The sequence below is a fragment of the Neoarius graeffei genome, chromosome 7 (genome assembly GCF_027579695.1).
Source record: "Neoarius graeffei isolate fNeoGra1 chromosome 7, fNeoGra1.pri, whole genome shotgun sequence".
Lineage (NCBI taxonomy): Eukaryota > Metazoa > Chordata > Actinopteri > Siluriformes > Ariidae > Neoarius > Neoarius graeffei.
Genome location: NC_083575.1, coordinates 56,039,508 through 56,054,075, shown reverse-complemented (window position 1 = coordinate 56,054,075; position 14,568 = coordinate 56,039,508). Strand labels below are relative to the sequence as shown.

At 42.2% G+C, this 14,568-nt stretch overlaps 1 protein-coding gene across 6 annotated transcripts in view; it reads right to left on the bottom strand.

Annotated features, from left to right (window-relative positions):
* Nucleotides 1–14,568, bottom strand: part of smap1 (small ArfGAP 1) — a 275,166-nt gene that overhangs the window by 39,268 nt on the left and 221,330 nt on the right. For all 6 annotated transcript variants that reach the window (XM_060926022.1, XM_060926023.1, XM_060926024.1 and 3 more), the window contains 2 exons: nt 13,207–13,285; nt 10,208–10,335 (listed from right to left, as the gene is read on the bottom strand). In XM_060926022.1, the coding sequence (XP_060782005.1) occupies nt 10,208–10,335; nt 13,207–13,285 (207 nt within the window). The remainder of the gene's footprint in view (nt 1–10,207; nt 10,336–13,206; nt 13,286–14,568) is intronic.

The following is a 14,568-nucleotide window of genomic DNA, read 5'->3' as shown; positions in this document are numbered from 1 at the left end:
CAGAACAGCTTCAACTCTGGGATGTTGGTGGGTTTCCTCACATGAACTGCTTGCTTCAGGTCCTTCCACAACATTTCGATTGGATTAAGGTCAGGACTTTGACTTGGCCATTCCAAAACATTAACTTTATTCTTCTTTAACCATTCTTTGGTAGAACGACTTGTGTGCTTAGGGTCATTGTCTTGCTGCATGACCCACCTTCTCTTGAGATGGACAGATGTCCTGACATTTTCCTTTAGAATTTGCTGCTATAATTCAGAATTCATTGTTCCAGCAATGACGGCAAGCCATCCTGGCCCAGATGCAGCAAAACAGGCCCAAACCATGATACTACCACCACCATGTTTCACAGATGGGATAAGGTTCTTATGCTGGAATGCAGTGTTTTCCTTTCTCCAAACATAATGCTTCTCATTTAAACCAAAGTTCTATTTTGGTCTCATTTGTCCACAAAACATTTTCAATAGCCTTCTGGCTTGTCCACGTGATCTTTAGCAAACTACAGACGAGCAGCAATGTTCTTTTTGGAGAGCAGTGACTTTCTCCTTGCAACCCTGCCATGCACACCATTGTTGTTCAGTGTTCTCCTGATGGTGGACTCATGAACATTAACATTAGCCAATGTGAGAGAGGCCTTCAGTTGCATAGAAGTTACCCTGGGGTCCTTTGTGACCTCGCCGACTATTACACGCCTTGCTCTTGGAGTGATCTTTGTTGGTCGACCACTCCTGGGGAGGGTAACAATGGTCTTGAATTTCCTCCATTTGTTCACAATGTGTCTGACTGTGGATGGGTGGAGTCCAGACTCTTTAGAGATGGTTTTGTAACCTTTTCCAGCCTGATGAGCATCAACAACACTTTTTCTGAGGTCTTCAGAAATCTCTTTTGTTCGTGGCATGATACACTTCCACAAACATGTGTTGTGAAGATCAGACTTTGATAGATCCCTGTTCTTTAAATAAAACAGGGTGCCCACTCACACCTGATTGTCATTCCACTGATTGAAAACACCTGACTCAAATTTCACCTTCAAATTAACTGCTAATCCTAGGGGTTCACATACTTTTGCCACTCACAGATATGTAATTTTGGATCATTTTCCTCAATAAATAAATTACCAAGTATAATATTTTTGTCTCATTTGTTTAAGTGGGCTCTCTTTATCTACTTTTAGGACTTGTGTGGAAATCTGATGATGTTTTCGGTCATATTTATGCAGAAATATAGAAAATTCTAAAGGGTTCACAAACTTTCAAGCACCACTGTACGTGTTTGTACATATTGAACGAATACTTGCCGTGGAAGATGCTGGTGTGCCCATTTCTAAACTTCTTAAGTGTTGCTAGGCAAAACAAACCTCGCCCGGCAGCACTTTATACCTATATGTTGATAATGCTAATATTTCTTAATCATCAGCTGTCAGGTTATAGTCCTATGAAAATCCACGACCTTGAGTTTGACATTTCAAAGTCACTCAAGGTCAAGGTGCCAAATGAAAGCCCATACGGCACTTCCTATAAGTTGATAATGGTAAATATCTGTCTACCATCAACCGCTTTCAAGTTATAGCCTTCTGAAAATCCAGGATCTTGAGTTTGACCTTTCAAGGTCACTCAAAGTCAAAGGTCATGGTGCCAAATGAAAGGCCATATGGGCGTTCAAATATGCTCATAATAGTAAACATCTGTCTATCAGCAACTGTTTGAGTTATAATGGAAAATGTGTTATTTTGACCGAAAGGTTGACCTTTCTGGTGACCTTGAGCTTCACCTTGATCCGATTACCCCCAAAATTTAATCAGGCAATCTACGGACCATTGCCCACCCATCTTGAAAAATTGAAGGCAATCGGTGCAAGCGTCTAGACGCTCGATTGTTAACAGATAGATACACACAAACAAATGAAAGTTTGAAAGAAAACTAAGGAGATACTCCATCACGTAGCCCATCAGTGGAAGCAGAATTAAAGGATGAACATTTTGTTGGCCTGCTTTCTGTTACCTCTGGCAGTTCCAGGCCTGAGGACCTACGAGACCACAAAACTTCTCTCTCTGTTTTTCTCTCACTCTCCCCTAGGTGGGGACAGGGAAGGGAGAGGAGGTCTCAGCAGTGCACCAGTCCTCCTAGATCAAAACCAAATTGCTCTTCATGCTAGAATCCCTTGTGTCCAGACCAGGCACAAGTGTACAAAGAGAAAGCATCCTTTATATTCCAGAACCACAGCCTAAGAGTCACTGCACAGGAAAAACAAAAACAAAAAAAACACATCATATTTGTAGAGCTGCCCAGAGGTCCTGCAACACCAAGACTGTTGTCTCTCAGACAACATCAAGTATGTCATGTTGGCTGACCCTTACCTGAAATATTCTTGATGCCCCCCCCCACCATAAACTTGACCAGCTCCTGTTGAGTGAATATCTGATCATGTCTAAATTCCATCACAAACCAGTAGGAGAATCAATCCCAGCAAATCCGTGCAAGAGGAGGAACTTAAAGGCCCGGTCCCACTGCACTTACGGATGCAAAGAGGATGTAAAACATAAAAAAAATCTTTGCCATCCGTTGGAAAACGCTACGCATCCGTTGTGTACTCATTGCATACGTGCTTCATACGCTCTATCCATCGAGCATCCGTCCACTGTGATTTCATCCGCGCAAAAAGTTTTGAGCTGCACAAAACTTTTAGAACGGATGAACTTTCCGCCGTGTACGATGTAAATCCGCGACATATACGAGCAACAAACGTTCTATGTCCGTTATCATCCGTTAAACGTCTGCTGTATCCTCTCTGCATCCTCTGGGCATCCTCGCAACTCACATCCACTGCAGCTGAAAACGGAAAGAGGGAGGAAAGATAAGGTACATGAAACGTCTATTCATCGTTAGTAGCACGGAAATAGAAAGGATGTAAGCGTATGCATCTCGTGTATAAAGTATTCAAAACGGACAAAGCGTTTATATCTGGGATGTAATCTCGTATATTTAGGATGTCTGGAGTATGTCTAGAGTATGTAGAAGGACACCTAGCGGACAATCGATATTTTGTATAAAAAGGGGGAGAAAATCATCTAGTAGTAGAGATGTATCAATGTAGCCGCCAGCACGTCTTTCCGCTTTATGCTGACAGCGTGCGTGCTGCATCCCTTTATATCCGCGGAGCAGACGCAATTCATACCCCTCGCATGCGCAGTGAACGGTCTGCATCCGATATACATCCGCGCAACATCCCCTTTGTTTCCGTTAGGCGTACGTGATGCATCCTCTTCATCCGCTATGCATCCGCTCTTTCTGCTATGCGTCCGCTTCTCAGTTATCACCGGTAACCCCTTCGGAGCTGTCATCCACTTCCATCCGCTTGGCTTCCTATGAACATGCGTTTAACATCCCCGCTATATACTACCCACGTCCGTTCTTTTCCGTTCTGTTTTCGCAAATTTTCGCCATTTTTGTCCATTTCTGGAGCGGATGAAAACGGATAGAGCCACCCCCGAAATTTTGCTCGTCCGCTGTGTCCTTTTTGCATACGTTTTGTGTCCATCGGCCAGTGGGACCGAGCCTTAAGCAAACAATGCTCAAGAAAAAAGACAAAATAGACCAGAATATTTTATCTCCTACGGTGAAAACAGCAATATTTCTCCAATGATATGGCTTTTCAAATTATGAAATCTGGTGACGTTCTTTCGTTGGTGTGTAACTGGTATCCAAGTGTAGTTTGGGTACATTCCAAATCACAAACTATCACACCAATTATTCTATCCACATTTACTGGATATGAGCAATTGCGTGCTCTGATTGGCTACTCTACTACTAGGCTATCAGCTCATATACCATGTGTAGAGAAAAACAAAACGGTGGAGTGTGTTGCTGAACCAACCCAGGATGAAATAAAGGCTCTACCTGGGATGGGAAGACAAAATATGGAATAAAAGTATTTGATGGTAAGAACGTGTTTTTTTTTTTTTTTTCATGAAATCATCGCATTTTCACAAATTGCTAGTCACATTGCTGGTTTGTTTACATTCTAAGCGGAGAATGATTTTGTTGGACGTTTTGTATAAAAGTTTCTCCTTATCGAATTTGGAAAAAATAAATAAAGCTCTGTTTCTCAAAATCCAGTGAATGTGGATGCGCCTCGTCAGCTACCAGCTCATGTATGACTTGATTTCGTGGAATAACTGCTAAATGTGTCAAAATAGTAAATCTACTGCAGGTAGCAGTAGTACGGAAGGTGGTATACTAATTTGGCATATTATAAAGTACAATAATATAGGTGGAACATTGCTTATTATTAGAAAAACCATATTAATACAGGACAGGATCCACTTTGCTCTCAGAAGAGCCTCAACTCTTTATGGCATGAATTCCATAAGGTGTTGGAAACATTCTGTTGAGATTCTGATCCATGTTGACATGATTGCATTACATAATTGCTGCAGATTTGTCAGCTGCCAATTCATGCTGCCAATCTGCCACATGGCAAAGGTGCTCGATTGGATTCAGATCTGGTGACTTGGGAGGCTGAGTACACTGATCTCAGCCTTGGAACCAGTGTGAGAAGGCTTGTACTTTGCAACATGGCACATCATCATGCTGGAAGTAGCCATTATAAGACTGGTTTACTTGTGTCCATAAAGGGATAGAAACATGGTTTTCTGCTGCTGTAGGCCATTTGACTCATCATTTGATGTGTTGTGCGTTCCGAGATGCTTTTCTACTCGCCACTGTTGTGGAGTGGTTATTTGAGTTCATGTTCTTCATACCAGACTCCAGAGACGAGTGCGTGTATGAAAATCCCAGTAGATGAGGAGTTTCTGAAATGCTCCGACCAGCCCATCTGGCACCAACAACCATGCTATAGTCAGAATCGCTGAGCTCATGTTCTCCCCAATTCTCATGTTTAATGTGAACATTAAATTATGCCTTTGACTTGGATTTGCATGATTACATGCACTGTGCCTCTTGCACAGGAAGACAAGGCACTTGCCTTTTAGCTGTATTTCTTGGTGGTGAAATCGAGTGCAGTTTTTCACAGAAAAATGTTAATCGACAGCAGGTGATGCTCAGTCAACCCTGGCTGGTGGTAATTCTTTGTTGTCAACCATAAAAAGACTCTAAAGATCTTGGCCCCAGTCCAGACCAGCCAACATTAATGCATGATTAAGAAGACATCCATTGGTAAAGGAGAACAGAGGAAAATCCTCTCCAGCACCCCAACATCAGTCTTTTCTAATAGTCTCTTTTGCCATCTCTCTGGAAGGGCAAGCTCAATGCTAATTCTTTTATGTTAGACGCTGTGCATCCTCATGTCTGGAAGACTTTACAGATCAATCCTGTCTGCTGGGAACAGAATGGTAAATGTAAGTATTGTGTTTAGGGGGAAATTAAAACAACCCAATTTGACCTTTTCTTTGTGACTCTTTCAAAGTAGATTTCAAACAAAAGAAAAGGGACAAACATGGAGCAATGTGACATTACAAAGAGACTATTCTCTTTGGTGTAGAACAAGTGCCATCTATGAACCATACTATTCAGGGAGTTCGATGCTACCCAACTGAGAAGAACTACAGAGACTGATTAGAAAACAGTGAAGGTCATTGTCAAAAATCAGGAAAAATAATGTTCATGTTTGCCACCACTGTATTCAGTTCAAATGCATTGTGTGCCCTTTATCGGAGGGAACATGAATTGCATATTCTTTAACCAGAGCTTTACACTGTTTTAGCTATACATTTCCAACAAAACCGCACACTGACTGCCAGAGGTGGGGACTTGAGACTTGGGGACTTGGACTCGAGTCACTGTTTTCATGACTTGTGACTTGACAAAACATGAAAATACTTGAGACTTGACTCGGACTTGGAAGTTTAAGACTCAGGACTTGACTTGACACACGATGACTTGAGTGACTTGAGTGTTATTTCCATCATGTTTTTATTGTGAAAATAAAATGTAATATGCACATACTTCAGTAATTTTGATTGCACTGCCGTTGCGTTGTCACCGCCCTGTCCATCAGGCACACTCTCTGCGTGGGCTATATACCATGCCCCATGCCACGATGTGTTCACAGATTTCACATCATATCATCATGTCAGCCATCCCAAGAGTAATCACTTTCGGCTTCAAGGGCTACTGCCTAGAAGGTAAACGACGAACGGCGCAGTGCAAGATTTGCAACGTGACGATTTCTGACAGCCAGACCACAACCTCCAATTTCGTCCGGCATTTGAAGATCCATTCTGCCCAGTAAGTTTATTAATGTGTTGTTATTTGGTGATAGCAGCTAAACTCCTCGTTAGCCAATGTTAGCCACGAGAGTGAGCGGTAGGAGGATTTTAGCCGTTGCAGATGTAGTTAGGGATTCAGTTTATTATTGTGAAATTCTTATGTGAATGCTGGTAAGCAATGTAGTTACGTCAAGTTTAATGATATTGTATATCAGTAGTAGTAAGTTGATTGTGCACTTTGCAGTCGTGATGCTGAATAACATAAGCAGCTTCCTACCCTGTTGTTCTGTTTCAGGGTTAAGCTAATGGTCAGCTTGTGAACATGTACACGTTCATGAGCAGTACAAATTCGTGCAAGTGTGTTCGTGTACATTAGCCAGACTGTCCATAGGGCAGAGAGGCAGGGGAGTTTATCATAGCTGTTTGAAATAGCAGTGCAGCAACCTGCACATTTTTTTCGTCACACTACCCGATCAAAAAAGAAAAGAAAACTCCGTCCCACTGCCCATCATGCACTATTGAAAAAAGCGCCACGATTTGGATTCCCCGGCATGCCACTCGCTGTTTGAATACAGGCTAGCAGCAATACTAAACTCTGCAAAATAGGCTGACTGTGCGCGGGAGTCTCGGTTCCCGCTGTAACACAGTGTTACGAAAATAAATTGTGCAGTCATCCAAACTATGAATTTACATTTAGTATATCAGGCTACCAGGCCGCCAAAACAATGGTTTGAATGACTACAATTTAGAGAGCACAACTCTGTAACTGAACAGGTGCATTGGATATTTCCCAGTGAGGTAATTTAAAAAGTCTCTGGGTAATTGTTCAAGGAAAGATGAATCCCGCACACTGTCCTTTCCGTATTGTTCCCGAAACGTTGCACTTGTGGTAAGGAGGACAGTGCGTTAGCCACGACCGAAACGTTGTGAGCAAAGTTCCTGTGGAAAGGAATGCGCGGGATGCATATCTCATTTAACATTTATTTTCGTAACAATCTATTATAGCGGGAACCAAGACTCCCGTGCCAAAGTCGTATGTCCCCGCTCCGCACAGGCTGAGGCAGCCTCGGAGAGGGAGAGAGCGAGAGAGCGCTTTGGCACACAGCTCTGTAGCTTGTCATATGGGGTAAGATGATGTCACTTTTGCATGGGCGAACAGGTCTTCTTTTTGAGACCTAAATTATGTCGGACACATTTCTCTATCCTTTGGTTTTTTTTTTTTAACTGGTGCAAACATACATCGAAGTCACTTCAGGTTTCTCCACGTGTATCTTATTAATAATAATCATCTCATCTGACGTGATTAGAGATTGGAGGAGCTCATGCCCCTGTTAACCCAAGGTGTCATCCTACCCTCTTTTAACTACGCACATAACAGAATGCCAATTCTCTGTTTATTTTTCTTGTTGGCTGATGACAATGTGAGAAACTTAGTTGGCTTTCAATCTTGCAATCAATTTTGCCATCAATAAATAACTTTGTGACATTATTACTGTTTTGTTTTATTCCATGATGTTAATGTTAAAATTTATTTAACAGGTTGGGCACATGTGCCAGGGATGTTTACTGACATTTACTTATGTATTGCCTTTTCAATGTATTAAATTCATATTCTGCTGCTAAAATTACGCCAATACGCCTAAGGTGACTTGACTTGGACTTGACTTGACTTATTATAGGACTTGACTTGACATAGCCTGTGACTTGACCAAGACAAAAAAGACTTGGGACTTACTTGGGACTTGAAGGTTAAGACTTGAGACTTACTTGAGACTTGCACATGTGAGACTTGGTCCCATCTCTGCTGACTGCACACCAACTATCTGCCCATTATCTGATTTTTCAAAGAATCACAAGCCAATTGTGTTCATTTTGACAATTTTAAATTTAGTTTTGGTCGCTGACTGAAAATTGTAGTCAATTTTAGTTCAACAACAACAATGCTCAACTTATATAGCGCCTTTCTCACACCCAAGTCCACCAAAAGAGGGTCAGGATGTAATTCCAGTGGTGTACCCGGCCACCATCCCACCAAAAGATGCACAAAGGTCCGTATATCCCACACCGCCTACACAGCCGCCGCGATGCCACCAGGCAACGTCGCTCAGAACATCGCGCTATGGATCCACAAACCAAGCACAGAAGCACCGCTGCAAAGGGTGCTGGATAACCCTGAATGTTAGAGAGCAACGAGCTCATTGCAGTCCATAGCAAAGAGCACAGGCATCACCCATGGCGGCCCAAGGCCTGAAGAGAACCGACACCCAAAACTGGGTCCAGAGCTACGCCACAACTGGCGGACAAAACACTCAAACAAACAAACTATGCAAACACAAAAAGAAAAACAAAAAGGGAGAAGAAAAAAATAAATAAATAAATAAAAAGCTTTGGTCTTCTTGGTTTAGTCAAGATTTAGTTGGTGGAACTTAGTTTTAATTTTAATCAATCAATGTGGCAACGTTTTATCATAATTTTCTCAGACAGTTTCATGATGCTTGTAGCTTTAAGATGGGCTGTTACAGGAGGGGTATTGCTTGGATTTTTATTTTCTGGGACGTGACTTGTATTGGTGCAATGCGAAAGTTATATGGCGTTAGCCACAACTCTGTTACTGTTTTGCTAGTTATGGAGTGAAGATGGCCACTATTTTCATCTAAAGATGTTGCTTCGTTCAGACCAAGGCTGAGTGTGTGTCCTGACTCATTTATCCGTTAGAATCCACAAGCAGTGACTATGAAAGCTGTGCAAGCAGCTAAGTGAGCCGGACTCCCCCGCTTCCCAACTACAGTCGGGAACGTGAAACAGGGAAGATAACATACTGTAATGGATTTTGTGAAGGATATACTCCTGGCTGTAAAAATTATCTTGAGAAGTAAGCGAGGCTTTCTGCCTGAACAGAGCCAACTATTTCATCTCATCTTTACTCCTCAGGGTATAATGAACAGAAATTTTGCCTTAATTTTTGTTGTCAAATATTTTTTGTTCACGTTGGCATTACAATATAGTCAGGAAATAAAAGCTCTTCAACAAATATGCATCATCAAAATTTTGACGAACAAAATGTTTATTACTTCATGGAAACAATGCAAGCCAAAATATTATACATCTCCCCAAAATCATAGGTGAGGGATTTTTTTTTAAAATATTGCATAAATTTCCATCAGTTTGCATTGATAAACCTCTAGAGTAACTCAAGATGAAACTCAACAGCTGCAAGTAACCTAACCAAGAAATACATGATCTATTGGATTAAAACATGCACTGTGTAAGACAAGAAAATGAAATGTAGTGTTTATCACTGCTACTCTCTTCCTTACTAATGAAATAATCTCACGACTTACAAGCAGCTTGATTTAAAAAAAAAAAGTGTGTGTGTGTGTGTGTGAGAGAGACATGATCCACTCAATATTAGAAAATAAACCAACAGGCTCAGGATTGGTGGTGATGTTATTTAAAGAGATTTTGGTGCCAAAATCTTTGCTGTTACTGTATCAGACTTAGGTTTGGGGTGACAGGGTGGTGCTCCTCCGGGTGCTCCGGTTTCCTCCCAGTCAAAAGACGTGGATTATGTCAACTGGCTACTCTAAATTGCCCATAGGTGTAAATGATTGTCTCTGTATTAGCCCTGCAATCGACTGACGACCCGCCCAGGGTGTACCCCGCCTCTTAGCCCAAGACAGCTGGGATTGGCTCCAGCTTCCCCGTGACCCAGAAGGTGTAGATAATGGATGGATGAATATTTAAGCTTGACCTCAGTAGGTCGATTTCTTGAATATAATTCAGGGCCAGTCAGACCTAAGAGTACAAATACAGAATACCAAAGCATTTGGAATAATGACTTCAGGTGAGAAATACTTCAGGGTTAGAATACTATTCTGTTGGACAAATCTGTTTTTACAGCCTTCTGACTTGAGCTTTATTAAAACAGAAGGCCAACAGGAGGGTAGGTAAAAGACATGGTTTAAAAAAAAAAAAGTGTACCTGGTTTGTGTTTGTGCTTGATGGCAGAGGGTTGGACACCATTGGTCCAAAAATGTCCAAATCATCACTTATCGGAGCTGCACTTCCAGATCCAGCCCCACTGCTAGTTGTGTTGACTGCAGGAGTATCTAAAAGGATGAATATGAGAGAGAGGAAATATCAGAAGAGGTTCCAGAAAAGGTCCAGGCTGAATGTCTCAAAGGGCAGTGCGTTCAGGCTGTGCGACCTCTGACTCCCGTGTGCAAGTTAGGTTAAGTTCTCACAAATCACTGTGAATGTCAGAGTCATGGCTTCATGCCCATGTCCTGCCCGAGGGCATCGCACAGTATGCATTTTACAACTATACCCCTTTTTTTTTTTTTTTTTTAAATCTACACATTTCAACTTGAAACTGGAAGAGTTCGGTTCTCTCAACCACATTATGCACATGAATCATTAAACCAGTAGATGCTGTGTTGCCTTGGCATACAGTCAACTCCAGATTAATTAATATTCTTCGAAAGAATCGGCAAATGAAATAATTAAACACAAATCATCCACATCAACTCCAAAACATTTAGCTGCAGGAAGCTGATGAGGGAGGTGGAGAAAATGCTGTGTGTTGTGGTCAGAGGAGAGCAAATTGAAACCTTTTTTGGTCATAAACATCACTGGGATGTTTGGCAAAAAAAAAAAAAAAAAAAAAAAGAATGCATATGGGAAAAGCAGTGGATTCTCGGTAAAACATGGTGGCAGATCACTAATGCTCCGCAGCTATTTTGCAGCTGGTGGTCCAATGGCTCTTGTGAACCAGAATTCCGTCAAGTATCAGGATATTTCAGTCCAAAATGACCCTGGAAGTTTTGATTCGCGATAGGAGGACTTGGTCAAGATCAAAATGTCCAAATGGCATCCAAATCAATAATCAACAATGAAATGTTAAAACACAATCAACATTTTGAAATGGCCTTCTCAGTTTCCAGATCTGAACCCTATTGAAACCCACCATGTATAAAACAATATAAAACCGTAATGTTCTACATGGCAGAGTGAAGGGATCCAAGACGATTCCACAAGTGTCTCCATCCTTGTTAGGCACGACAAGAGTTTCAGTGTTGATGGTATAAACAAAGGACTTTCCTTCTGTTCCTGCTGCCTACTGACAGAATCCAAAAAGGGAAGAAACCAAACACACCCAACCAGCGTCTGTACCAGTGGCGGGATGTACAAATACACTGCCTTTTCATTCCTAGTCCTCACCGATGTCTGTTGTTCTCTCTCTCTCTCTCTCTCTCTCTCACACACACACACACACACACCCTGGAGAACAATGTCTGTATTAAATGACTTTTTTTTTTTGCTTATGAGAACATCGAAAATATGCTTGGGGATGTTGGAGAGAATGAGCATGTACTGGAACAAGAAGAGGAGAGCCACAGGGTGGGAAGGTAGCGGGTGAATTTTCTCTCCATTTTTATAACATGCTGGGCTGCTTCATGCTGTTGAGGGTAGAGAAGAAACGCACAAAGGCAAAACACGATTCCATCATCACACATCGCTCATCATCCGCTCCCCCAGCCCTGGAGCATGCCATAAATTCTTCCATACACAAACAAACACACACTGTGCTCCCAGTGGCATGGGCACACACACTAACTAATCCATCTTGTTTTCCTCTTCCAACCCCTCATTTCCTCTTCTCTCCTTAAAACCATATATGAGAGAGAGAGAGAGAGAGAGAGAGAGAGAGAGAGAGAGAGAGAGACACACACACACAGGGACACACCGAGAGAGAGCGAGAGAGAGAGAGAGAGAGAGAGAGACACAGGGACACGCACAGAGAGAGAGAGAGAGAGAGAGAGAGAGAGAGAGAGAGAGAGAGAGAGAGAGAGACACAGGGACACAGAGAGAGAGAGACACGCACAGGGACAGAGAGAGAGAGACACACACGGACAGAGAGAGACACACACAGGGACATGCATAGAGAGAGAGAGACACAGGGACACAGAGAGAGAGACACACACACACAGGGACAGAGAGAGAGACACACACAGACAGAGAGAGAGAGAGAGAGAGAGAGAGACACACACAGGGACACGCACAGAGAGAGAGAGAGAGACACAGGGACACAGAGAGAGAGAGACACGCACAGGGACAGAGAGAGAGAGAGAGAGATGAAAAATACAGACGCTAGTGCAATTTTGGGTCAGGGCTCTATAGTTTTCATTGTCGAAATCATAATGGAGTATCTGTTGGTTTGTTCATCCGGAGGGTCTTGCGCCACCTCTCTGATCAGTGCAGGGATGATTTGGTCAGCTGGCTTCTTTCGGTGTCATCCAACCAGCATAAAGAGCCAGAAAGCAGCAGCAGGACTATGATCCATAGCCTAGGGCTGGGTGATGTGCTGAGATGAGATCAATATCATGATAACCCAGCTACACAAGAAAAATTTCCCCCAGTGGAACAGTAACAAGTTTCTCTCGTCTCATCTCTCAGAAATTTGATCACAATATGTTTTTCTGAGAATACTGACCAACTCCGTTGTCAAATCAAAGTAACACTGATCAGTCCACGTACAATGTATTCATTCATTCATTTTCATTTCAGGAAAAAAAAACAGGAAAACACAGTTTATATCGTTTGTCTTGGCACACAGTAAAACTAAAACATTATTTTAAAAATTTATCTAGCCATCCACACACACACACGGCTCATTTTTAATCATTTTTGTTTCATCACACAGAAATCAAATACGAATCCAAATGGAATAAAAGCTGACTGCAGTATATTTACACAAACAATCAACCTGGATGTACAAGTAGGCTATTGTACAAGTCTGGTTAAGATGATCAGTCTGGAAATCTACTCTGTTTCCTGTATAAAAATGACGTTATTACATTTTAACTCCTCCATTAACCCTACTATAACCTCAGCTGTATCCTGACCAGCACAGGCAGCTAAACAGTTCAGCTTCGTTCAGATATGGTGGAGAAGGAGGGGATTGATTACTTGCGTCTTACCCAGGCCTAGCAGGTCGATGGCAGGCTCAGCACTCTTCTTAGGGCTGGCTCTGGAGTCTATCTGAACGTCGTCTCTTTTCTGTGATCGAAAAGAAAAGGAGAGGTTAGAAATGGGAGTTGAACAAACTTCAGAAAACATTTAGTAAATGTTGAAGGTTTTTCCAATGTATAAAGCTTTTTGCACTTTCAAAGGTCAACTGTACAGCGGATGATGAATAGTGTGTGGTTCATGCAAGAAATAAATTCTTGTCAAGATTCGCTGTATATAGTGGACAGGAAAAAAAAGGCTACATGCCCCTGTTAAAATGGCAGGTTTTTGTGACGTTTTAAAATAAATTAAATAAAGCCCCAAGGGAAAAAAAAATAATCACTGTAGAACCTTTTCTACCTTTGTTTTGAAATTGCAACCAATAAATTAAAGGAAAAGTTTAGGTGAAGAAAGTGACGATACCTTGGTTGCACAAGTGTACACACAACTAAAATATTACCTAGTCGTAGGTGTGAATGTGAATGGTTGTCTGTGTCTATGTGTCAGTCCTGTGATGACCTGGCGACTTGTCCAGGGTGTACCCCGCCTTTCGCCCGTAGTCAGCTGGGATAGGCTCCAGCTTGCCTGCGACCCTGTAGAACAGGATAAAGCCTCGGTCACAACCGGCCGTACGTGCTCCTACGGCCGGTCTACGTGCAAAAAACGCAAGAAACGCACGGAGGGCGTGCGTGAAATGCACGGAAGGCGCGCGTGAAATGCACGGAAGGCGCGCATGTGACGTGCTGATTTTCGAGCCGTAGACTGGCCGCAGAGGTTCTTTGTCATGTCAAACAAACTCTACGGGCGCTTACGTTTTTTCTTCAGGTTGCAAGACAAACTTACGGCCAACGTGTGTCTTTCTCCACGAAAAAAAAAAAAAAACGCAGTGATTTGGGAAACGCCAAAAATCGCACAGCCAAAAAAATCGTACGTCCAGTTGTGACCTAGGCTTAAAGCGACTACAGATAATGAGATGAGTAACCTATACACAACTCATTTAAAAAAAAAATAGTTGAAGCAGTTTTAAGTTATCACGGCATTCAATCTTTTTTGAGTAAATCAATTTGGCACATCTTGACTTGGCAATATTTTGCCAATTCTTCTTTACAAGAGCATTCCATCGCCGTCAAATTGGCTAGGCATCACCTGAGCACAACCTCTTCAGGTTTTCGACTGGATTTAGATCTGGACTCTGCCTCGGCCATTCCAAAACAAGGCTCTTGTTTTGGTGAAGCCATTCCTGTGCTTATTTGGTGGGCTTTGGATTTTTGTCCTGCTGAAAGGTCAAGTTCCTCTTAATCAGAAATGCTTTAGGAGAAGCCTCAAGATTTTGC